Genomic DNA, 26,978 nt, shown 5'->3' on the forward strand with positions numbered 1-26,978 from the left:
AAATGCCAACGTTTTCCTACAGAAAAAGAAATGACAAGCATTATCCATCTTTGTGTGAGATTGTTTGGCTGACTGAAGATGTGTCAGTCAACGAATTATGATTCTAAATATGAAATTAAAAACTTATATTAAAAAGTATATAGTTTCATGTTGACTGATGCCTTGTATCATCCCTTATACATACTACTTTCTCATGCTGTGTGCGCATGGGTGAACAAAAACATTATGCAATAATTCAACATTATTCATTAAATTATATTAATTTAAAAAAATATATTTTAAAGCCTTTTTACAAAATAAACACATCACTGACTGTCATCTGTCAATTATCCTTGAGCATGTATGAAAAAACGATTTTTGTATTGTGCAGCCTTCACAATCTCTCAAAATCTATGTAGGTTAGAAATCAAGAAAGAGAAAAAAGCAATAGTTTACTTACAAATTGTCTGAGAAACATATCCGACATGATCCTGGTTCTCTGTTTCATGTATGATCCCTGTTTCATTGTGCCTCTCAAGCAGCTGCATCTTATTTGGTTGCCATGCGCAAACACAATGACACTCATCTGTGCTGAGAGGGCTCTTTAACCGTTTCCAAGTGGATCTGCTGAGGAAGAGGAAGTATCTGGCAACCCCTTGTGGCTTAATGGTGTTCCAGAGATACTATGATTACATTTTATTTATTAACTGGATATTTTTTTTCTAACCAAACCTACATTTTTGAGTCCGGAAATTATGTCGTTCCGAAATGCTGGCGTTGGCGGACCAATCACAGCCAATGGCTATCCGTAGGCTCTCCGCCATGCCAACGTGTAGTTAGAAAAATCAGAGCTGCACGAAAAGCTCTCCATGGAGCCCGGAGAGGAGGTTCCACGGCAAAGAAGGCGGTCCTATCTGTCCGCGTCCGTCAAAACGGAGAAGCAAAAATTTGCCTTGAGGCGCACTGTCAACGGTCCGCTCCAGGGCAGGAGGGTGTGGCGGTGTGCGTGGCCCAGACCTTCGAATTTTTTTCTGTACGTGGCCCTCGGGATAAAAAGTTTGGACACCCCGATATAGACCATTTACCCGTTAATCATAACAATATAATAATACTAACACATATTGACCTGAGTTTAATCAAGTAAAATCTTCTTAACTTGTGAAATGTATATAAATTACGTATTAGATGAGGGCCAGTTTTTTTTACCTCACATCCATCAATCATTGCTTTAGCCTGTTAGTTCCTGGCAGTTTGCTTGCAAACAAAAAACACACAAAAGCACAGATGTGAAACTATGCAAGATTTAGCATGTATCAGGCAGGCCTTGATAGAATCAAATCAAATTGTATTTGTATAGCCCATATTTAAAAATCAGTATTTGTCTCATAGGGCTTTAACAAGGTGTGGCATCCTCTGTCCTTAACCCTCAACAAGAGTAGGTAAAAATAAAAAAATAAACCTCTTAACAGGGGAAAAAGTATGTAGAAACCTCAGTGAGAGCCACTTGTGAGGGATCCCTGTCCCAGGACGGAAAGAAGTCAAATAGATGCCACGAGAAATGAAGAAAATCTGTAAAATAAGAGCTCCAGAGCTGGGGAAATTTTCCTGTTATTAGATGCATAGCAACATGGACGTGGACTCCGCTGAATAATTATAAAATCAGCTGCTTCAGGACCAGGACAGACGCATAATAAAGGTGTTCGTCCTGTGTCATGTGCCTGTCACGTGTCTGTCATCTCTCCCTTTTTGACCAGCGCTAACTTTACACTTAAATAAATAAACAATAAACACCATCACTGAACACAAGTTATTAGGATAAGTACAGGACTGACGTGTACTTTGTGTTTGTTTGATGCTCTATAGCTTATGAGACACATGTTTAAACCCGCGAAACAACACAAGACGTAACACAGTCAGTTGTGATCTGGAGTCATGACAAATGTGATTAGCAGTTTGTGTTCAGTTCATTATTTTGTTTTAACATATTATTCTTATGGTTAAAAGGGTGTGTGTTTACATATTCTAGGACAGCCAGGCCTTCATTTGTGCGTACGCATGGTCTGAGCAAGTTCTAAATATATTGATGAATCCCAGATTTGTGAGTCAATCCTTCATATGCACTGATCACGCACTGTTTGTGAATGAGGTATTGAGCCTACACGTTACATCTGTGGCAGCAGTAGGATTACGTGAGAAGTTGTTTTATTCCCCTGAACTGTGCATATTGTCACTTTTCGTGCTAAGTGGTCTTCTTACACTCTTTTTAACAGCTGTTGGACTGAAAGCTATTTGTTCGTCAGGGTTGAGGTAGTATACACATACTCTCACCATATGTCAGATGATGGAGATTAGTCTGTGCACACTAGAGTTAGCCTTTTGAAGCCACATTGACACCACTTGCTGTTGAGCATTAGGTCTGACTCCTGAGGGAGACAGATGTGTACTTAAGACTTTTGTAGTACTATTATTCTGATGTATTTACTGCTTTTGAGCAGAGGGTTATTTGGTATACATTACGCTAAAACTTGGCATGTGCGTCTGTACCTGTGTTTTGTTGAGACAGAATATAAGAGTTTGATCACTTAAACAGACATTTTCCCAGTCGCAGATTACCTCTGCACATAAGCATTAGGTGGAAAACACGACACAAACTGGAGATGAGGTGTAAGTCTGGACACTATTCCTCACATACAAGCTGAATATCCACGCTTCAACACTAAGTTAGCGAGCTATGATCTGTAGCAAGTCCAGTCAGACGCATAATGGCAGGAGTCATGGTATAAATGACTCAGATAAGCATTTGGCAACAAATATTCAAGGTTTTGAGCATTACAAGCCCAGTTTGCCCGGAAACCAATCATGAGAGCAGAGAGGTTTCGCTTCCACAAACGAAATCAAGCCAATGGTGGCCAGGCGATACAAAGCAGCTGAGCGTCTCAAATTAAACGCTGTTCTTTCTTCCAGATCCCACGATAAATGCCGGCACTGTGAGAGGATGAGCCAAACTGACGAGGACTTATACAAAGATCATGAGTGCCATAAATGTAAATGGTAAATGGTTTTGTATATATATAGCACTTTTCTAGTCTTGAAGACCACTCAAAGCGCTTAACAGTACAGTTTTACATTGACCCGTTCACACACACATTCAAACAGTGCATCTATTCACAGCACTTTGTTATTCTAGGGGGGGACATTCGGGGTTCAGCATCTTGCTCAAGGACACTTCGGCATGCAGATGGGTCAGACTGGGGTAGGACTGCCGAACTTCAGGTTGGAGGACAACCACTCTACTCCTCAGCCACAGCCGTCCCTGTGGTCTAGGGGCATACATGGAGCCTGCATTGTAGGATGCTATAGGCAGATGTTACACCCACCACTCTACATATCATTAGTGATGGACAACTGGCCCAATACAGGTACAAGAGCAACTGTTTTTCTTCTCAGCACAGTGCCTTTTCTTTGTTACTTCCAAAGGCTCACTTCAATTCCAGTGAGAAATCACATTGGAAACGAGCCCCTGATGTACTGAGATGGGGCTTTAAAGGAAAATGCAGATACAGCAGTCCAAAGAGGAACTGGCCCTCAAATACCTGAGGAACTGTACAGCTTCCAGGAGAATCACATTGCAAGCATCAAGTAGCTGCTGTGGTGTCGGAACTCTCATAGTAGGTTTCACTGTTGCACACAATTAGTCTGCCAGGAGGGTATTTGTGCTGGGTCTTTATCAATTTGTAAAACGAGCTTGCTCTACTGTACCTGAATGTGTTTGTTTTTTTATTTCATTCATACTTTGCATACCAATAGTTGTAATTCAACTGCCTGTACCCCTCACATATTGTTCTCTGGCCATCACATCTATGTCCCTCAACTCCCCTACCCTTGTCGACTGGCTTGATCATAATGTGTCTGTTACCCCTAAGCACCTCCTACTGTTATCCTTCTACTGCTAAGGTTTCTTTAGCTGGGCAAATATCCAAGTTGTTATCAAAAGGAATCAGGTGGCAGTTTGCCATTAGAAGTCCAAGAACTCCTTTGTCTGAATCACCGATGTAAAGTTACACGAAGAAAGACATGGTTGTTTCCAGAAGTCATGGAGAATTTTGCCTAAAACAAGGCGGAGTTGGTTTCTGTGCCTGTGGTACAATGTTGTATGGAATATTATTGTGTAGCTGCCACCAGCTGTTACATACTGGTGGCATAGACTTTCGCAACATGAAGCCAGACTGCATTTGAAGGGCCTGCATCCTTAACTAAGACAACTGGCTGTTCCACTATGAGCGTTTGGAGATGTTTATATGATATGTAGGGTTATAATCATCCCTATATTTCTCAGAAAGGTGAGTACCATAAGCAGCTGTGCCACTTCCATCCCTAGTCAGCTGGAATAGAATCCTATCCAGGTCATTATATGACATCTATTGCAAACATGTGGCTCTCTCTTAGTTTACACATATTTTGACCCTGTTAAAAGGGTTTTTAGTAGTTTTTCCTGACTCTTCTTGAGGGTTAAGGACAGAGGATGTCACACCATGTTAAAGCCCTATGAGACAAATTGTGATTCGTGAATATGGGCTATACAAATAAAATTTGATTGATTGATTGATTACATGGTTGCAGTGCCAAGGACACAGGGGTACAAGTGAAACACAGATTCCACTGCTTCATCTCCTCACATACATCAACAGTAAAGGCAGCTGTCTTGATCTCCTGGGATGGTTCCTTCCCTTTCCTTGTAATCTCAATCGATTTAAAATTGTTCCAGGACATCTGTTTTATTTTGTATGACCCAAGAACTTTGGTCACTCCTTCAAATCTGAATGGTGCCACTTGACAATGGTAAGAGCCAAAGAAAAGGTAAAGGTTTTTTTTAAAGACTGCCTGGTGGAAATGTCCTCCACAAAGAGTGACAGAGCTCTTGAGTTCTCTGGGGGGATTAGAGGTCCTTAACCTTGCAAAGGACAGATGGTTATTTCTCAGCATTATGCTTTGACTATTGCTTCCAGAACTACAGCAGTGGCAGCCCAGACAACAGGAAAACAGCTATTCCTGGCTAGGTTCTCCAGGTTGATGGTCAAACGGCTTTCTCAGAGTAGTAACCATGAAGTTCAGCACCTCTCTTAGAACAGAGTCTTTCCCAAAAGACATCCCTGAGGCACTACATCGCCTGTAAAAGATGTACTTAAATTACACTTCCCAGAAGTAGAAAAAATAGGTAAAAGTAGTCCCAACTTTACCAATATAAACGGTCAAATCCAGTTTACACAATACACAGAAGTGTTTGTTCCTAACATCAGATGACCTATATGAGAAGCGGAAACTGACCTATGTCTTCATGCTTGCAATAAGGAGTGCGCTTAAGGATAACATAAAAAAAAGACACCTCTTGTTGGAATTTAGGCACCAAAACATTTAAATATCTGGGCATTCCCGTACTAAGACTACTCTTAAATGTAGTGGGTATGTAGACTTTCTGTGTGGGAAGCTAGCACAAAGGCTTCACTTCCTACTTAGACTGTTCGGTGTGAGCACCGACGTCATGTCCAAATTTTATTCTGCAGTGCTTGAAAGCATAATTAGATAAGGAAGGACAGCCTGGTACGGAACTCTCATAGTTCAGCCAAGGTCAAAAATTTAGAGCATAGTCAAAACGGCTATGAAGGTGATGGAAAAAAAATACTATCCTTTCCTTCAGACCATCTTTACAGAGGTTATGTGGTCAGACTAGCACACAGGATCATTAATGACCTGTCACACATTCTTATCCCGGAATTCGTCAGGTTACAATCAGGCAGACCAACCCCCTCAAGCTCTCGTTCATACCAACGTCCATGATACTACTGAAGGAGATGCATTGACTCGGTCATGCATCTAATAACCCTTGCAACTGTCTAACATTTTTCACACCTCGGTTAAATTCTAATGCAAGTTTCAGTTTCTTATCTGTCGATATTCTTTTAGTGTTTTTCCTTTTAAGTGTTTTAGGGCAGGTGCAATATTCATCTCACTTTTATTCTGGGTCTTGCCTGATATGGTGTAATATGTATTGTTCTGCAGCTGCTCTGCAGCACTTTGGCCCAAAACAAATTTCCCATGGGACAATAAAAGGACATTTGATTTGATTTGAAACAATCTTTTTTTGGTTGAGCCACACAAAACAAATTTTTTTACTTTAAGGCACAAAAGTTTTGACTGCAGGTACTGCAGTCAAAACCCTATAAATCAAACAATAAAACACACCTGCATGCAAACCATTGTGTACAAAACCATAGAAACTTAATTTCACTTGCATTGCAATTTGGTTTCTTTATTCTGAGTCAGTGACAAATTGCTGAAATACTTTAATTGTACTTAGCAGTGAATCTGTTCGGCAATCAGTAACAACAGCTGCCATTGTTTGGATTATAAAAAATAAAGATAAATTCTTTTGGAAAGCACAAAACAATTTCATTACCTTATCTCATTGCGACACCACACTTAAATAACAGGGGTAGGTTGCAGCATGTTGGCTGCAATAAATTCCTTACCTGTGGTTGGAAGTCATACTGAATCACGGAAAACAATCTTACAAATATCAATTCAAGGTGGTGTTAGCATAGAAATTGGCACAAAGGTCACTCGGCTATCAGATTTCTTTAGACTATCCAGAGAAAATCCTCAAATGTCAAGTTAATCTAACATTCCAATATAAAGAAAAAAAAGATGAAAACAAAATGTAAATAATAGTGCTTAATACAGGCTAAACAATAACATGCAAGTTCTGTATAATGCCCACTTTCCCATCCTCAAATACTGTTCTAAATTGATAGTACAGAGATTCACATCAAAAATAATTATACATAGAATATTTCCTTTTTAGCAAAATAAAGCAGGGTGTTGAACAGTGGTTATGTACACTTTATTTCCAACTTTATCTTTGTTTGGTTGCAAATCTAAATGCTGACAGTGTTAGTCAAAACAAAACAAAAATATTGTGCAACTGATCCTGCAAATCCAAAGTAGAGACTGGTAATTTTTCACTTGAAGAGTGTTCCATACCTGAGTGAAACACTTTCCCTCTTTCACTGCTCTTGTTAGGATTCGGTTAAGGTAAATGGAAGACATGCCAAAATATCTTGATTACCACTTAATGTCCTGCTACAGTATAGATCATAAACTCTACCCATACAAGTTAGAAGACAGGTCATGGACCAAACCATAAATTCAGAATACACATTAAATACATAGTTTTCCAAAGATGTCTGTATTTAAGGGAGCTCTCCTGGTGTATATTCAAGTGGTTTGTGGCATGATAAACGTTGTCGTTATTTTATCATAAAAAATGTATGCTATAAAAATTTGATAAAACATCAAGTGTGGACTTTGATATGGTGTAGTACTGATTAATAACCGTTAGTGCACAGCCATGGGCTCCCATTTAAGTCAACAGTGTCAGATGGCAGCACTGGCATCCATGATATTTTTGTTTTCATGTCTTCAGTGGGAGGACATGTCAGCCGTCTTTATTTTTAATCTATGTGAGTTGGGACAGATCAATGCTAATAGTACTAGTACTATTATATTATACTATTTTTAGTTATAAACTTGATGTCAAAAAATTAAGAAAAATAAATTGCTGTCTGTTTATCATTCTAATGTCCATCTCAATGGCTTAACAAGCTCATCAAGTGAAAGAGTCACAGCAACGACATGTTGCGCAGATACAGCTTCACATTTGACACAAAACCAAAGACTATATGTGTACTAACTGTATTATGTCCAGAAACGACTTTTGGTGGATGGATCAAAACTTACACTTGTATATAATATATAAACCATAAATTCTGTAACCCTTTGCTCATATAAAGGCGACTCTGTTGCTATTCTATGGCTTAAAGATAGAGATAAGTTGTGGCAAGGCAAACCAAGTAAATATGGGAAATGTACAACTTGTTCTCACTTTGAAAGAAATTTGTTAGTTTCATATTTGTGCAAAAAATAAATGTGAAATATAGAGGCAGAAACTAAATAACTTCAAGGTGTAAAATGTTGAAGATGAAAACAACAGTTTTCTTACAACAACCAGATCTGTAAGGACCACAATCTATGAGTATCTATTAAATAAATGAGTTGCTGTGTGTTACATTGCCTGATGGGGAATTTTTTTTTTTTAATGGTAACTTAAACTATCAAACAACTGAAAAATCTAATGCTATTACCAGTAACCTTTGTGTGTGTCCAAGTGAGCTCAGGACACTGTATTACTTTTAAATACAAATACAAGATGGACAATGTGATCCAATGGAGAAATTTCAATTATTTACACAAAACAATTAAATAGAGAAAACACGTCAGAACTATGATGTTATGTTTTCCTTTTTTGCTCTTGTTTTCTAAAGTTACAGCACTCTGAGCTCTCAGACATCAAAGATTCCTTTTTAGAATTAAAATCTCTAGTCACTCCAATAATAAATCATAATTTGCATCCTGTAATTTGTTATGAAGATTCCATTCACACATAGTACAACTATTGATTTAAATTTAAACATTTTGTAACAGGCAAATCTCACCCACTAAACAATGTTTTGAAACAACACATGCACCTTTTGAGACAGTGACACTCTTAAACATTTTCTTACATTTTGCAATTACTCAAGAAAATTAATAGAATACAAACCAACAAATAAATAAAAATGAAACATCATTTTGACCCCGGTCTGTTTAAAAGGCAGCTGTCAATATGACATAAGGAATGCTTCTGGATATTTGATTTGAAACAGCATAGTCATTATTTTGATTTTCAACACAGATGAATGGCATTTTTAATATTTGCATGTAGTCACTGCTGTAACAAGCAACTTTTTTGAATTAACCAAAGATAAATTCACATCATTGGTGACAAAGCAATACATTATCTGCCATCATCTGATTAAAGTTTTTGAGTCGAAAGATGTATATTTACATGCAGTATATCTCGTAGCATGTTAGAGAGCCTGGATATGCAGCATGCAAATGTAGAATTTGCGGACTTACAAAGTGTTGGTTTACACAAAGCCAAAATGTTTTTTTCAAAAACCATAATTGCAGATAGTTATAACTATGATATAATCAACACATGAATACTGACCTTTGTATTCCCTCTGTATGTAAAATCTATGTTTCATCAATGCAATCTATTTACAAAGACAGAGTACTTTTATACATACAATCCTTTGTCTTATATTGTACAATACTTACAATTACATCATTGAATCGTGGTGTCCCTAAACACCTCAATTGTAGAGTAAAATATATATAACTATATCTCATATATGACCAGACCTGATGTCAAAGCTGATATTTCCTATACTGCACAATCATTCAAATAAAATGTAATAGCTGCAGGTAATGGGATTAAAAAAAAGGCAGTGTCATGAAGGAATCATCAAGAGGGTCTCCCTTAGTTTTTTTTTCCGTGTTTTTTTGGTTTTTCATGAAAACACATGGCATCTCTCTGCTCTGTGAGCTGCTCTGAATTCTTGAACACAGTTGCAGTATTGATGTCACAATTGGAAACACAACAAACGGCTAAAGTGTCCATGACTTTCACTAGAGTTTTATAGATCTATGTGTAAGTAGTCATCAGCAACACATCAGTAGGTACTGCATCTCTCCATGGCTTGTGATGTTTGTCCTGTCCTGAGAGCCTTCAATGACTAACTGGCTTGTACTTTTCACTCTTTTTGAAGTTAAAATGCTCATTGCTGCCACTGAAGCTTCCAACATCACTGGCCCTGGGTCCAGCCTCCTGGAAAAACGTTGAAAATGCCAACTCCAGATTAGGTTAAAAACTCAAAGATATCTCAGAATGTCTTCAAGTTTCCTCTCTGTGTCTTCTCGGGTCAGTCTTGGGTAGCCCTACTTCTTAGCCAGTTGGAAAGGATGTTGACCCTTTAAATATATGTGGACATATACAGATTAATCACATCAGATGAAAAAGGGATTTATATCCAGAGTTCCTTAACCTGAAAAGCCTCACTCTACCCTCAACCTTACTACTGCATTATCTAACTCTAACAGTCAATTCCAATACCTAGAACCACCGGCATGGTTTGTTTTCAAGCTTGTATTGAAAATATTAGATTATTGTGTTGGCCACTAAATAGAAAAGCACTTAAATGGCTACAACATGGAAAAGAAATACAATGATGACAAGTGGCCTTGTGACTCTTGCTCTAGGAGACGTTCTCACAATCTGTGTTCTAGGCTCCACCGGATATACAAATGTTGAAGTCTGAGAAGTGACTGCTTATTAAGTAGTGCTTTTCTACACATTGGCTTGATAACTCTGACATAACCCAGAGTTAAACCCGACGTTACCTCACTAACCACAAATCCTGCTTTCTACAGGTATTTGTTCCTGCCTCTGTGTATGCAGTACTGTTAATAGTCATGGTAGGTAAGCTTTGTTCAATCTATTGAATTTTTTTTGTATGGCGCCAAATTATAAAATACATTATATCAAGGCACCTAATACAGTAAGGTCAAGTCTTTAAAAATCAAAGAATTAAATGAATATTGTTGAGCATAATCAATATGAGTTGTTGAGCCCCATAGATAATGGAATGACCTTTTTACTGCCCCGACCTAACAAGGCCTCTGGAGTGCACTGGACATCTTAAACCTCACTAGAAAAGCTAAAGTAATTTCATGTTATACAAACCATGCTGTGTGCACACACAGTTCAGTTTCAATTCAAACAGGGTTAGCAGAGATGATCAGCACTTTACTATTTAGATTGATCAAGTAAAAATCTACCTAATTTCCTCACATCGACATTAAAATGATCTTATTTTGAGGAAAATTGTTGTACATGACCAAAATAGAGATGTGATGCTCATTATGAACATTTTCGAAGTAGCATTGAGATTCTGAAGGGAATTAGTGCACAGAGACCATCCTTTTCAAAGCCCACGGCTCTTATTTTTAAAAATGAGACAGGAAGGATTTGTAACACTGTACCAGTGTCATTCTGTAGTGTCGTGAAGAGATTTGATCTAAGATTGTCTGAGTAAGAGATTTACAACTCTAACAATATGGTGCATCTTGTATAAGGTATAGCCGGATTATTCTGTAGATATGTATGCTAGTATTTTACCCCAACAATAACTCTGTTACAATTTGGTTTTGAATATTTTTCTATTAGCCTTACTTGACTCTGTAAGTTCTTTTCTATATTATATCCGTCTTTCAGATGGTGCACTTGAGATACTGCATTCATCAATACACTCACCAAGCACTATTATCAGGGACACCTACAATTTTATTTTAAAGATTATGGTTTAGTTCCAGACAACACAGGTTTAATTCCAAACCCTTGATTTACACCAAAATGAATGAGAGCAGCCATATAACATTTACTGATCAATTTCTGAAATGTTTTAAAGCAATTAATTGTTTTCATTAATTATATTCATACTCTATTACACTGTACTTAATTTAATTAATCTTGTGAAAATATCTTGTCTCCATAAGTGGGCAGATTTAAAACCTTTTTTGAGAACAAAACCAAAAGCTTCAGAAATTTATATTTAATTGTCACTTTAAACACCATAAACATTTGGAACATTTCAGAGCAAATCTAGATTTAGGTATGCCATCTGAAGACTAAGGCAGGAGTTAATGGGAGGTACTGTGCAGCACCTGCAGCACATGATGGATTAATTACTGTCAAAGCTTAAAACAAATCTCCCATGGCTGTAGACAATCAAACCCAGGCAAAGCGACACACAAATTAAATGTTTGTCAAAGAGCAGCAGCACGTAATGGATCAAGCTTCACTCTGGTCAGTCCATCCATTTCTTCTTCAACACAAATTCACTTGGTAACGTTACTGAGGTTAGCTTAACGAGTACAGTCACACCATAAACAACTCATGTGGATAAAATGTTCTAGTTCTTGATTTAAAAAATCTCCATAGTCCAGGCAGGTTACAGCTTTCTTCATAAACGGATGAGAAAATGTGACAATTGCAGCAGTATGCCTTGAGGGTGAGCAGCAATATTTTCATCCAACCATATGGGCTCTACTTTGCCTCAGATTAGAAGGCAGATGAGCAAACACAACCAACAGTTAATACATAGAGCCTGACAATTGTAAAGCAGGAAATGGCCCGAAATATTTGGCAAAATTATTTTCAGTGACCTGAAACTAGAGGGAATATGGGTACAAGAAGATTAGATAAATAGAGCCGTCGCTTTCCTGCTATACAACTAAGACTTTAAAGCTTCAAATGGTTAAGACGTCTTGATTGACACCCTCCTCCATGACACAAAACGTTAACAGCAAACTTTGATCGTCTGCAATACTTGTTGATACTGAGCCATCAGACCTTAGACACAGAATTTAAGGCTGTCCCATAATGATTAGCCCACCAGCGTGGACAGTGTGGTTTGGATATAATGCCTGTTGAAAGATTCAGTCCATAATCACAGCTATCAGAACTCACCATTTAAAATGCCACAGCAAATAAACCTTAAATTGAATTACCTCATGTACTTTATATATACTGAAAGTCCTATCATATGTATTCCTGAAATTATTTTTGTTTAATTAATCCTTTTCATTTTATTATTATTATTACTCATTTTTTAACAGAATATAGCCAATATTATTGCATTTTTGTTTGGCTCAACACAAATGAGCAAAAAATTAGCAAAGGCAGTGAAATGGAAAAAGAATAAGACAATATCAATTACTTTTGTTATTTCCTTCACCTCTCAGATGAAAGTTTCAGTTTCTTTTTCCACTTGATTTCAGCTTGTAAGCTAATAGCATGATACATCGATGTATACAGTGATATTTAGGACTTCTCTAATTGTAATGCTTTTTGTTGATCACAGGGCTCAACCATCAAATAATGTAAAGAGACCATATGACCAATTTAAATGATCCTATGTCAGAATGCAAACACTAGATCATTCTTTCACTTTCACACTAGATTTCCAGAGACTTGGAATCTCACAGAAAATTGGGATAAACAACATTTTGGTCCATTCTCAACTGGAGTGTGTGAATGTAATTTCAGAGAAAAACTAACATGGAGGAGGACCAATGTTGTCTGACACCCTTAAATCTGATATGTCTGATAAATCTGCATTTTAATCGGTACAATATGAGCACATGACCAAAAATTCAAAGTGCAGACTTTAAAGAGCTTTCTGTCACTCTGTCTATATTAACGAAATTTGAAACAAGTGTAAATGCACCGCTTGTCAATGTTTTTAAGACTTCATCACAAAGAGGAGAGTTCAACTAAGACTTGCTAACACATAATCTTTCCAGCCCCACAACTCAGTGCAGCATGGTCTATTACAATAGAACAAAACAACATAATGCAATAAGTTAATAAGCATTATCACTCACATTATGCACAAATATCATGCATATGTTGCAACATTATCATTTTTACTTATCCAATATTAAAATAATGCATAGGTATAAAAATTGAATACGCAAACATTAGCATACGTTTTAAACAATCTGTACAAAAACTTTGCCATATATTTTTAGGATTTTTTAAAAACATTTTTCCACGTTTAACAGAATAGAGATAAAGTAAAAAAATAAATATCCTATGTACAATCACATCAGCCATTCCAAAGTTATTGTCACTGCAAGAAAAAGAGCAAAAGGCGAATGTCAAAATGTCATCAAATGTTAGTTCAAACAAGTTCATGGTGAAGTTTGCACACAGCGTGTGAGCTGCAACGGCGGCAAGCAACAACAGTGTCAAGCTCTCTAACTTACTTTATTCCAGCATCCTGGTACAGGTAAGCCATCGTCCCCCTGGAAGAATCAAAACAAGATGTTGAATAAAAAATAGTGTGCGCTACAGAGATGAACAATATTATCATGCAAGTTTGAAGCTAATACTAATAAAACCAGTGTACAATTCTCTTTTGTTGAGTGGCAAAGTGGTGAGAGTAATTTCAGAAACCAAGGTTTTGGAAGTACTTGTGTTCTATCAGGTCATGTTTTTTTACTGTAGGTCTGTGCCCAAATCAGACCATTCAACATGGAAACACATTTTGTTGTTACTTCTTGTGATATGATTTTCTACTCAAAATGCTTACATGTGGGTTGTAGCTATCATTGTGGATATGAACAATGTCATGTCCTTAGTTATTTTTAAGAAATTTGGTGGATTCTCTTTAATGCTTATGTGAGGATGTTCAAGTCAGTAGCCACCCTAACCCCCACTAATATAGTAAGGCTCGGCAGTAATAACAGTTTTTTTTTTTAGCTCCGCTCTGATCAGAAATTATGGAACCATGATGTTAATTTTCATTGGCACAATGCTATGAGACATTTTCCTTGGTGGGTAACTTTTGTGACTCTTTGCATTCCATTAGAGTTCAAGCAGCACTGGAACATTGTTCAGTCTGCGTCAAGGTTGAAAGGATTGAAGCAAAAAAAAAAAAAAAGTAACATTGTGTTCATTTACATATATATAAATATACATATATATTTAAAGGAACCTGAAAAATAAGATAACATGAACCCTTTACTTCCAGAACCAGTGAATCCCCCAAGCCCTCTATACCATATTGTAAACAAATATTTCATTATTATGACTTAGATACAACAAAAAAACTGAGAACAAAACCAAGACAATCAGCAGCCTATATAGAAATCCCTTTGGATTGTGTCATATAAGAGACATTTCTGTATGATTCTCCACAGAGCAGGAGGTTGACACTGTTGTTTCAGAGCTAGCTGATGCCTTACACTTTCTGAGGTTTCACACTTAAATGGACAATTTGATGAGGATGATGAAGTTGGACAGAAACCTTACCTGTACAGATAAATACACATATTAAAGAGACTTGATTGTCGATTCCTTTTTTCATTACCAGACTTAAGAACCATGACCAAGGTACTGTACCTTTCAGTACCAAATCTAAACACCTACCTGTCCCGTCTGCTGTTATCCCAAGCATATACAACTCATTTGAAAGCTCATTGTTACCAGATTACATTTTCTATTCTATTTTAGTATTATCTAGTCTAGTCACAACATATTTGGTTTCTTTGAGTACATCCTATCTTGCAGACCACCGTCCAACTGTTGTGACTGCAGTATTATGGCTATATCAAGGCTCAATTTGAATATGTTTGGGAATTATCATGGTCTGATTTATTGCAGAAAGTCCACAATCTACTTTCTCTAATCTAATCCAAGCCCCAGGCTGAATTTTTAGATTCAAACCCCTGGCTCTGGTGTCATATTAATTTACCTTATACCCTCACCATATCTCCACTGCAGTTCCTAAATGCAATGCTTCATTCATTCACAAAAGCTATTAGCTCTAAAATCCAAGCAGTCCTTATGTCTGTAACAACAATATTATCAGGAAAACAATTCAGTGTTGCTTTATTTTACCTGATATTTTAAGGTTAAAGGTCTAGACATGAAATCTAGATGAAAGGAACAATGTTTCAGCGATGTCTTCCAGATTAAAACTCTTTGTCCAAATAGATTTATCTTGGTCCCATTGCTTTCATCATCAATGATATAATGTTGCCTCGAAGATGGTATAAATTGGTGCTCCATGCAAGGGTTTATATTAAAAAGCTCTAGTATTCTTAATACAGACATTTCAAGGCTCTATATTAGTATATAATGATTATTTCTGGTAATGTAATTGTGATATTGATATTAGTCACATTCCCTGATCTGCATTTGAAGTTAATATATATATATATATATATATATATATATATATAGTGATGGAAAGGTTGTGTCAAATTAGTATGTGTTCTTGTATGTGGGAAATGCTTGCTCATGTTAGTTCTATATATATATATATATATATCTATAAGAAGTCAGTTGTGGAGGTCATTTTGGAAAAGTTCTGGCTTGTTACCAGGTCAGTTGACTAAAATAAATTAAATTTGATTCACATGTGCATGTTCTCTGTGAGTTTACAGTGCAATATCTGAGTGCCATCATGCAGGAGTGTGGTTAGAGATAGCTAGAGGCATGCTGGGAAAGTGAAGGGAAAGAAAGAGCACCATACCACAGGGCAAGGGGCATCCAGCCCGTCCAGGCCTGGCAAACCTGGTTCACCTTTCTCCCCTTTAAAGCCTCGGAAACCCTGTTTGTGAAATCAACCATTTAAAAAAAGGAGGCAGCTCAAGTGCAGCAGGGAGTGTTTGTCCTCCCCTGCTCGATGGAAGGAGGATCTCCGCTTCCGTTCTGCTGAGTAGCTGGAGCCAAGTTTCCTAAACATGCAGGCAGCCTGAGCCTGACAGGAACTAGGCTCACTGAGATGAGTTGAGACCTTGCAAAAGTCTATTTTTGTTGTTTCTACCTTGTCACATATTCTTTAATGTAAAGGTCACAGTAACAGGAGGGAGGATGACATTTGAGACAAAATGCTTTGGTACATTTTGATACCTATTGGCAGTAGATTCCTGTCCGTCTCACTCCTGCAAAAAAAAGAAGCTACCCAGGCAGAGTTGTGGTCTGTGATCCATTGAAGTAATTGAGTTTTCAAATGTATTATACAATCTCTCGTTAAGCTAAGAATTTTTTATTTCAATTCAGACACACATCTCCCAAGATCTGGACCAAACTCTTCCTGGGATTGATTAGAAACATTGAATACCAGAGCCAAAAGGAAGATGACTACCAAATACAAACCTTCAGGGAAACTGAAGTGCTATTCCATTACAATATTGTATTCGAAAATAGTTATCCTTCCCTTTGCCTCTTGGCTACACATGAAGCTACTGACATACCAACGGACAGGGGGCATCTAATCCAGGTGCTCCTTGGTCTCCCTTATCCCCTTTGGCCCCCCTGTTGCCTTTCTTGCCCCTCTCTCCCTGCAAACAGTTTATTAAAAAAAGAAAAACTTTAGTCCTCCTGATTTTAAGCCACACATGAAGCAAATCTTAGTTTTTTGCTTTCACATACATTTATTAAGACAATATACAAAATAAGTCTCATCATTAGTTAAATAATGGGTTTGATCTTTTTGGATTTTTTTAAGGAAATTGTGATTTTAATAAATGTAGTGGAGTGGGAAGGTAAGTAGAGGTAGTTAGGGAAGGGTAGTTTTAAAAGCCAGCGTAGTTGGTAAGCAGGCATCATTCAAAGATTTCCAAAGACTCCCTACAGCCTACTCTACAGTAAGAGCAGAAATAAGATGGTTGTTATGTATACTCTCATAGTTTTATTTTAACATGGAAGATAACCTGATGACACATTTTTGTACATGAAAATGAGCAAAGGATTATGGCCAAAAATTACCATTAAGTACACTCAAACACTTGGCCAGGTTATTTTTCTAATCATGGCTTCATAATAACAGAGGTTCCCTAACCGAACTAAGACGTTTTTTTGCCTCCTTTTCAAAGAAAAAGGAAATGTACTAATTTTGTCTTCAAAGGGCAACTCAACAAATTTTACACATCAATGTCTGTATATAGATGTGAGTTCTACTGTATATATGGAAAAAAAAGGTAGAAAAAGTTTTGTGGCTCCTGAGGGAGCTGTGAGAAGTTTGATAGTGTCTTGTTGAAATAAGTCAATCGTCAAACTTTGGGGGTGTAAGGTTCAAAAGAAGGGATCTACTAACATTATCTCTGTTAACAGATTCTTTACTTGAATATTTAGAATCTGTTGGTGAGGGATGTGATTTTGTACGGGGTTTCTGTTTCTAGTGACCAATCTGTGTGCATACCAAAAGAGGGGCCACACATTGACCAAGATTCGATGAATATCAGCTTTTTAATTTGCCGATAGCTACGTCAACATTTTGTCTGGACTTTTAGGGCTGTAAACAATGCATAGTGAACACAAGATAAAGTCTTGGCCCAGATACACTGTATAAACCAGAAACACCAATATATCAGCCGTTGCCCCCAGATGCAAATTTGTTATCAGACCATAGCTGAGGTGCTCTGAGAATGCTACTAACTTAACATATCAGGATAGTGGCACAGTGGGCAGTCCAAGTATGCTATAAAAGTGCAATGTATGACTTCATTCTTACTGAATACAGTTTACAGAATGGGACGACTGAGGCATAATATTAATTGAATACCTGCTCATCAAGGTCAAAGGCTGTAAGAGTCCAGTTTACTCTGCTACCTGACTGCAGTGTTCTCCCAGGACTGTCTTACCATTACAACTGCAAAACTAAATCTGTATCTCACTTTTGTGCGGTTTAGGCCCTGATCAGACAGTGGTTGGGTGTTTTGCAGGCAAGGCCATGTGAAGTGACACACTATACTTTTTTCAGTTGAAGCCAACATTAAAGAAGGATGATTCTGAGGCAACATTAAATCACATTAACTCAATGTTGTGAAGTAAACTAAATTCACATTATTTAAATAGCTCAAAAGTGGAGGGCACCTGCTCTTAGTGGCTGTTCTTAAATAACTATCAGAGAAAGCCGACCTATCAATTAATGAATTTGGACAATGGGGGGGAAATGCTATTTTAAAGCACTGCTCTCAGGTAAAATTTGTACTTTTAGGATTTTACATGGCTCCTGCAAAAATACAAGGTAGTCCAAGAGTCAAGCAGTGCCTAAGACAAATGAACAGGATGCAAAATGCTTAGTGCCTACAGAGAACAACTGGAAAAGGATGCCTCCACAAAAATGACATCCTGTTGATCGGGGCCTAATGCCTCATTTTCACATAGCTCAAAAAGTCCATACGCTCCCAGGGGAACCTTTAGCAGCACCGCGATTTGTTTTTAATGTAACTAAACCTTCTATTTCCAAGTCCGCAATTTGCTTTGAGTATTTCTAAAAGCTTAAACTTTTATGGTGAATTCAATTTACCATAAACCTTGACAGGACATTTAGCTTTTAAGCTTAGTTTGGTAGCAAGCTAGCTGTATAATGTACAAGGTGCATCCATATTTTAACAAGAAATTTCAAAAAACTGGCTACAGACATTGCAGGTATTTGATGCAATGGATTATTTTTCATGTTTTTGCCAAAAACTGCTAAGTACTTTGTCAAAGTACACTAGCTTCTCCCCCATAGCGACAGTAGCATCCACTATTAATTATAGCCACAAAAATTTGTGGGGAAAAAAAGAAGCTATTATTCAACGAAAAATTTGAATTCACTCATTATCTACTCATCAATATGCCGATGGAGGGATAGATGAGGGGTTGAGTCCACAAAACAATTCTGGAGTCTCAGGGGTAAACTTTGTTTACAATTGAAGTAGCTGGTGACAACTTCTTCAGACATAATAGAACAACATAAAAACAATAGCATTCCTGCATACTGCTCCTGGGGTGTCTTCCAGGTGTCCGTAAAAGCTCTCACCCAAGGGCACACACTGAGTGCATTTTATCATTGCCAAATCTGCTTTTACTACAGTAAAAGCAGATTTGGCTTTTACTGTAGTAAAACATCCTCTTCTTTAGATGTTTTACTACATCTAAAGAAGAGGTCACCTTGGCTGCAACGCTGTTTACTCCCGTGAGAACAAAGTGTTATTTGGACTCAAACATCCAACCCTCCATCGGAAAAGTGGTTCGAAGGTTTTGATCCCAGATGCAATGCCTGGCTGAGTATTGCTAGTAGCAGAAGCTCAAATTCTGAGATCATGCATTCAAAACCCTTAAAAATATTTATTTTTTAGTGCATTCTTACTTATTTTGAAAGCTGTTGTGCTACTTGGGAAATTATATGCCCACTCCATAGCTTTTAGTTGTTTGTAAATCATGACAAGGCTACAGATAAGGCAAATTCATTATCAGCACATATTATAAAGAAGATTGTTAGAAGTCGAAAAGTCCTATAGAATTTCCCCCCAAACTTTCTTAGAGATTATTTGCTCAGAAATATGCTAAATCTCTGGTCTGCTAGCATATTGCTACAGCATTTATTTTGACAGGGTTGGGAGAGCACTACATGCCAATTTGGGGTATGGATCACAGGGTCAGGGGTTGGGAGGGATGACATGAAAGGTTGCAAGGAAAAGGAGCTGTTAAGTGGGAGCAGGAGGAGTAAAGAGGAGGTGTAAGAGCATTAAGATTAACCAAGGCCAAGGATTGTGAGAGGGAGAGAGGGCAACCCGGCAATAAACAGAGCCACGGGCCACAGAGCAAGGTGGAGGGAAGGAAAAGGGGATAGGAAGACCTGTGGAAAAAAAGGAAGACAGGACAAAGAGTAAAAACACAAACAGTATCCCATAGCTTTATCTTCAACACCTTCAACTGGACAGTCTCAATGAGGTCTGCATACTAGAAGTATATTCTCCTGTGCATTGGAAAACGTAGCTGCTTTTGATGAGATGCCAGTTGAATGTGTTGAGAGAGCTTATGAAAATGTGAATACTTAAAAGATGGGAGTGGAAATATTAAGAGTCACAGGTTAAGGGGAAGGAAACGGAAACATTCATTTAGAGGAAGGGTACGCTGACGTTACAATCACATTCTCTGATATACTACAACCTGATGAAATACAATATTTACACAGTATCATTTAGCAGGGCTTTATTTGAATAGCTAATGAATGGAATAATTTCGTAATTTGGGAAACGTGTTTGTTTGCATCATTTCCAAGATGAAGAAGAGGGATATCAATTTCATTTTTGTGTGTTAGATACAGAGCTGGAGTCAGGATCTTGTTATCCTAGCTTTGCATTATGGCTATCTGCAGATGGGAACAGCTAGTCTGGCTCTGTCTAAAGAGAGAAAAGAGTTATTCCATTTGCCCAGCACCTCTGACTAAAGAGCATCACCTCACACCATCCATCCATCCATCCATTCACTGCACCCTGCTGTTCACCCATTATATATGCTACACTAAAATCACAAACTATGCGCATATTTGAAAAATAAATACGGGGTACAATTTAATTAATGATTTCTGAACTATTTTTTTTTTTGGCCAGCTACAACAGCTCAAGGAAAATTAAATTTACATATTATATCATATTAACAAGATTTAGATTAATTTTGATTGGTCTGGCCATTTAATCCGTGTCTCATATTCATTCTTGTTTAAGTTTTGGTTTGGTCTCCAAACACTCAACACTTATTAACTTTGTATGACTGCTGTCATGTGCAGGGAGTTTTGCCTATCAGAGTGTTTCTCTCTGAAATCAGCAGCCTGCTACTGCTGGAAATGACACTGAGAGCAGTGAGATTGAAAAATGTGCAACACTTTCTGACCCACAAACTTAGATTCTACCATTGCTTCTGCAGTATTTTTAATAAACGTTTTAATTAGCTGATATGAAACTGATATCCACCTTCTCAAGTTCAATTCCACATTATGATATCGAATCGGGGACAACAAAATGAGAGACCTAATTGAGGTTATCATAGCTTGCTCAAGATCAAGATCGATTATCCATAACCCCCCAAAAAACTGGAGGTCTTTTGATCTGTTTAAGTTCATAACAAAGCCACTGCGAAACCAATACAAACAAGGCAAAGAATAGCAAAAGACATCTTGATGTAAATTATTCAGTCATTAAAGAACACAATCAAAGCAAACTATCTGACTCATCTGGTTATCTTTTCATGTATGATATCAAAGGGATTATCCCGTTAATTGATATGCAGCTCTTTAATTCATGTGCCCTACTTGAGAACATCTTTGAAGTCATCACAAGTCTGCTCAGGTGACCTATTATGGCCCAGCGAGGCATTTGCTAGAATAATGGCAGTGGCTGAAATACAAGACTCATAAAGTGTTTAGTTTAGATGCTTAATATAGTAGGTGAAAACATAGAAGCCTGTGTGTATTCCAAAGCTAAATTGTAAAGTGTGTCCATTAGCTAGAATCATGTCCCTGCCTCTTCTATCTTTATCAATGTAAAAATAACATTACAGTCAGTATCTTACCCGGTTCCCTTTGAGTGCTTGTGGTCCTACTAAACCCTGCAAAAAGAAATAACATATAACATTAGTGGCTGAATATATCTCCACCCTTGAGGGAGGAAACAAAGCTTATTTGTGAGTTTTTTTGAAAATATGCTTGGTTAATGTCTTTGGTTATGTTGAGACTGACATGAGCATTGTGTTAAAAAATGTTTTATCATAATGAGCTCCTCTGCCTCCATGATTCATTTCAGTGAGGCACAGAAATTCAGGTTCATGCAGTGAGAAAGTTGAAACTGGCCCAGCTTTGGCCAGAGTGTAATGAGATGATATGTGTCAGCAACAGCCTGCATTGGCCTGTCACATACAGCGTGTGCAAGTGTATATTCCCAGTACTTAGCAGTAGTAGTAATGTGAATTGGGCTATACTATTGTTCTCTACTGGACCGTTACTCTTTTGGTTGTCTCTTGATGGTTTTTTTTCACCATTTTTTCACTTGTTGGTTGCAAGGATAAATGTTTTGCTCATTGTGGTCAATAATATGGACATCCGACAGTATATCTTTATGTACAGAAAATAAGGAAAATTTTCCTCAAGTATGTCCCCTTTAAAATTGAAGAACAGGCTTACAGGGATGCCTTGAGGCCCAGATGGTCCTGGTAATCCTCCGTCTCCCTTTTCACCCTGCAGTGAAATAGAGCAAGAAAGTGAATAGTGCATATTGTTCTAAAACTCTACAATGATTTTAGAAAATGGTTCTAGAGACGAAATACACTCACTCTCTCTCCTTTTGGTCCTGCTGGCCCTGACACACCTGCGGGTCCTATAAGACCCTTTGAATAAAAATAATAAAAATAAATACCTGTCAATATATACAACCTGAATAGTACCAGACCATTTATCATGGTTCAACCAGTAAATCAACAAGCTGTCTGGTGCTCATGAATAGAACAGATGTCAAAAAAGATAATGTCATGGACCAATTAGACACATTTTTCAGAGGAGAGGTCCTGACACATGTAGCAAAGCACCAAGCTTGTTCAGCTACTTGCAATACTGTTAAAAAGGGAGGGAAAATGAATAAAATGTCAACGGCTGCATATCTCTGTTTGAGTAGCAGTCAGGATCGGAGAGGAAGACCTTGCATCTCAGGCATATCCGGCAAGTACAGTGCTGTATGCAATACAGCTGTCCAAACATACTATACGTGTCAACATGCAGCACGAGCATCCCTGCATGCTCCTTTCTGGATTCTTAGCAATGGCAGCTTTACTGATACAGGATCAGGACGCAGGTAACTGTGAAAGCAGGATTGAGGACTGAGGATAAACAGGACATAGTTGTGGCATCTAAGATTACACATGATGGGAAAAGCAGAACTAGATATCAATCCACTTCACTGGTCCCAGGTGGAAGTGGGACATAATGGAGGCTGTTGTAGCCTGAAGTACAAACCCAGAGAGGCCATGGCTGCTCATGATTTGTTTAGGCCAATATCAAGATTCAGCTTTCACACAACCACCACTTGTTTATTTCATTAACTTGAGTAAAAAAGTAAGTGTTTTTTTGTTCCAAGCCTTTTCTCCATTAGTGTGTATTTATGTCAAACACATTGCTGAAGAGATTAAACGTGTGTTGAACAATCTGAACTTAAAACTTAATATAACAAATGTTATATTTTCAAAATATGTGGGAAAGATGCTTAACTCTATTTGAAAAAATGGCAAAGTTGGGAAAACTGGAACCAATCAGTTAGTGGGAAATATACATTTCTATATTATTGTCATGGATTTACTAGGGCAGCATCTACATGTGGCACAAAATGGTCAATCAAGGTTGAGTTTTTTATTTTACTGTTTAAGCCTTATGTATGTGGTCTTTTGGGTAAATACTTGTCATTTTTGTGTGAAACATGAATACAAATTATACTAATTTTGCCATTCATACAAATTGTAATGATCCCACAAATCTTTTTTTGGATAAATTTGAAACAGACAATTTTTACAGTTCAAAAAATAATGCTGCTTGCCCACATCTGTAATGGTGCCAGATTTCTACATGATAGATTCTGTGGTTGTCTCGTTTATGGACTATGGAATGCACTTCTTTACTTAATTTGAAATTTAGGCTTTACCAAATTTTGTATGACTGCTGTATGGGTTGTGGTAAGTAGATGAGTTTACAAAAGTCTTGGCAGCCTTGGTAACATAAGGATGTGTACATGAGAAGCTTGAATCTCAGTGCTGGTGCATCCTCAGAACCCAACCCTGAACAGTTCTGTCCTGACAGAGATGCTATAGGAAGGAAAGAGACAGGACAAGCATGGGAAGCAGGAAAGCAAGTGCACATGACAGGCAGACATGGCAGACATGGCAGACATCAAGCAAGCTGTAGCAAGGTGAAGGGAGGGAGGGGTCGGAGGAGGAAGAGAAGGAGAAGGGTGAGGGGACAGGACTTGCGCCACTCACCACTGGACCCGGTCTGCCGTCTAACCCATGAGCCCCCTGTATAGCGTTGTACACAGTTAGAGCAGAGATGTTGGGGGAGATGGTGGAGGGGAAAGGTGGGACGGGGTCGGTTGGGAGGTGGGGTGGGGATGGGATGGGGAGGTGGGTGAGTGAAGCTGTGACTCAAGTGACTTTCAAAAACACATTCAGATGATGACAAATGAAGGGTGATGGAAATGGTGGAGGTAAAGTGAATGACAGTAATAGTGAGTAACTTCTAAGCTGGACACGGTGGGTGGTGACGTCCGGTCTGCGACTGGGTTGTTAATCAAAGTAAAAAATATAGTGCTCTGTTTTCGCATTCATAGTCATGACATAACATCATGTTGGTAATGTGCACAACATCATCTCTATAAATCCCTGCATTAGTCAGTCTCACATTGCCTGTTTGTCTACTGCTCCCAGTCTTTGTTTGAACAGGGTAAGAAGAAATGTGTCTAAATCGCCTTTCACTACTTCCCTTTCCACTTTTTAATTGTATGTTGATATATCTTAAGCAGCAGAATTATTCACATTTTGTGCTATAGGAACAGATCACTCCCATAAATGCACACAAGAATAGAACATATCAACCCTGTGAAAACAATTAAGTTGGTGAAGTCAGGGGCTGGAAGGGGAAGGATCTCCTCAAGGAAACATTGAGACAGACATAATGTTAGATAACAATGTTATGGCTCCATTGAAACACTGAGTCAGTGCTGGAAGGAATATTTACACCCTGAACGTTGGAGTATTGCAAAAGAACAATTTCCAGTACCTGTAAAATTTCATGAACTCAAATTAGAACGCAATGTACTTAAAGGGAAATTAAAATTCACTATGGCATGGAGGGATGTTTGTTACCGTCCCTACCGTAAGCAGAGAAGATAGAAGATTTTTGAACGTTAGTGTAAACCAAGAATAAAGGTTAGAACCCATGTTAACACCATTTTGGAGAGTTTGTTATCACCCATGTTTAAAACAGACCAAACATCATTTGAATAACATTATGAATAAAGCTGGGTGTGTATGATGCTAACATTAATAATCAAGACTGATTAAGAAAACATAACCACTTATAGAGGTCAAATGCAAACCTAATTAAAAATCATGAAGAATTTTGAAACTTACAGGTAGTCCAAGATGGCCTCTGTCTCCCTTGTCGCCCTTATGACCTGATGCTCCCTTTTCTCCTCTGATGCCGATGCCTGGCTCTCCCTGAGGGTATCATTGTAACACTTTAATCCATAGAATGGCTGTCAGGTAGACAACAAAGCACTTGAGAAGGGTTTAAAAAAAAAATCAAATAATAATAATAATAGTCTTTCTTACCTTAGGCCCGGAAAATCCTTGGGATCCCTAGATGGAACAAAAACATTGGGATAAGAGACACAGTCTATACTGTATTGGGTTGTTTAGGGTACAATGAGCTATTTAACATGAAAAAGATAAATGCTTATTTACAGATTATACAGATTTCGCTAAATTATAATGCATTTATAGTGGAGCAAATCAAGATGTTTGAATATCAGTAAAGACTGCCAAAAATAAGATGTCAACATAAGTGCATTAGATAGAAATACTAATGAGGAAGTGCCAAACGTGGTGTGTGACAAACACTCATAGTCCACTTACTTAAACTTATTACAGCTGGACACTCTTCTATATAATGAGCACGTAGCATTGAGCGTCTACACGTCATAAAATGGATTTAATTGATTACATAAAGTTTGACCAACTGATGAGTACACAACTTTAGAGCATGTATTGGTTGTTTTACTTTTGTTAATTTTCATTTTGTTTTTTGGCTATGATGTATTAATTTGCCATTTCCATTGTAATGCTCTATTAAAAGTTGATATAGTTGTCAGTGGATAAAATATCTGCTTCAGTTTCTAAAACTGTGAAAACAAACAGATCGAAAGATCGGTTCTGAGGACTGTGTGGGGACTCTCCTATTGCTCCTGTTAAGGTGTGACAGATACAACTTGATGACAGTTACTGGGTCCTTAGGTCTGGAGATGTGTTTCTCAGCATACAGTACTTCTGGGCTGGCCAACTTCAACCTGAACTAAGGCCTGATCAGGTTGTTGTCAGACTTTAATCTTTGGGGTTGCAACATATTTGACTCACTGCTGGGCCAACTGGTCCTGGAGGTCCTGAGGGCCCTGGAGGACCATATATCTAAAGACGGACACACAAAACACAAGCAAAAGATTTCAATTTAGAAAAGAGCTCCTACACCTTGTACGCTAACTGTCAGTGAATAACACTTACCATTTCCGACCTCGCTACTTCTCCAGGTTCGCCTTTATGACCCTATGAAAGAATGTAGCAAAGACACAGAGGGATAAAAGATGAACAAATAGTCAATCAACTGATGCACTACTAATTAAACACAAATTAAGAAACACAATAATTATTCACACAGCACTTGGAATGAATACAAGATGTATTCGACTGTGGCTCTTTTGTCAGGCACTGGACATCCATAAAGATGCAGCCTGAAGGGGCACCATTGCATACCATTGCGCCAGGTAATCCAATAGAGCCAGAGGCTCCTGTAGCCCCCTTTTCACCAGTAGGGCCATCTAAACCCTACAGAACAAGGAAGGGGAGATAGACGTCACGATAATGGCTGAGCATTTCAATTCAGGGACTGATGACCTGATCTTCATGTTTC

General features: G+C 37.9%; 1 protein-coding gene across 1 annotated transcript in view; it reads right to left on the reverse strand.

Annotated features, from left to right (window-relative positions):
• Positions 1-6,259: 6,259 nt before the first annotated feature.
• col13a1 (collagen, type XIII, alpha 1) overlaps positions 6,260-26,978 on the reverse strand; it is a 54,293-nt gene continuing 33,574 nt past the window's right edge. The window contains exons 29-40 of the mRNA XM_062400353.1: positions 26,822-26,893; positions 26,573-26,614; positions 26,429-26,479; positions 25,628-25,654; positions 25,427-25,513; positions 24,278-24,313; positions 22,589-22,642; positions 22,440-22,493; positions 21,833-21,868; positions 16,744-16,830; positions 13,747-13,785; positions 6,260-9,888 (exon numbers count right to left, since the gene is read on the reverse strand). Of these exons, the coding sequence (XP_062256337.1) occupies positions 9,856-9,888; positions 13,747-13,785; positions 16,744-16,830; positions 21,833-21,868; positions 22,440-22,493; positions 22,589-22,642; positions 24,278-24,313; positions 25,427-25,513; positions 25,628-25,654; positions 26,429-26,479; positions 26,573-26,614; positions 26,822-26,893 (618 nt within the window). The 3' untranslated portion in view covers positions 6,260-9,855. The remainder of the gene's footprint in view (positions 9,889-13,746; positions 13,786-16,743; positions 16,831-21,832; positions 21,869-22,439; positions 22,494-22,588; positions 22,643-24,277; positions 24,314-25,426; positions 25,514-25,627; positions 25,655-26,428; positions 26,480-26,572; positions 26,615-26,821; positions 26,894-26,978) is intronic.

Source organism: Platichthys flesus, chromosome 12 (genome assembly GCF_949316205.1).
Source record: "Platichthys flesus chromosome 12, fPlaFle2.1, whole genome shotgun sequence".
NCBI classification, from domain to species: Eukaryota; Metazoa; Chordata; class Actinopteri; order Pleuronectiformes; family Pleuronectidae; genus Platichthys; species Platichthys flesus.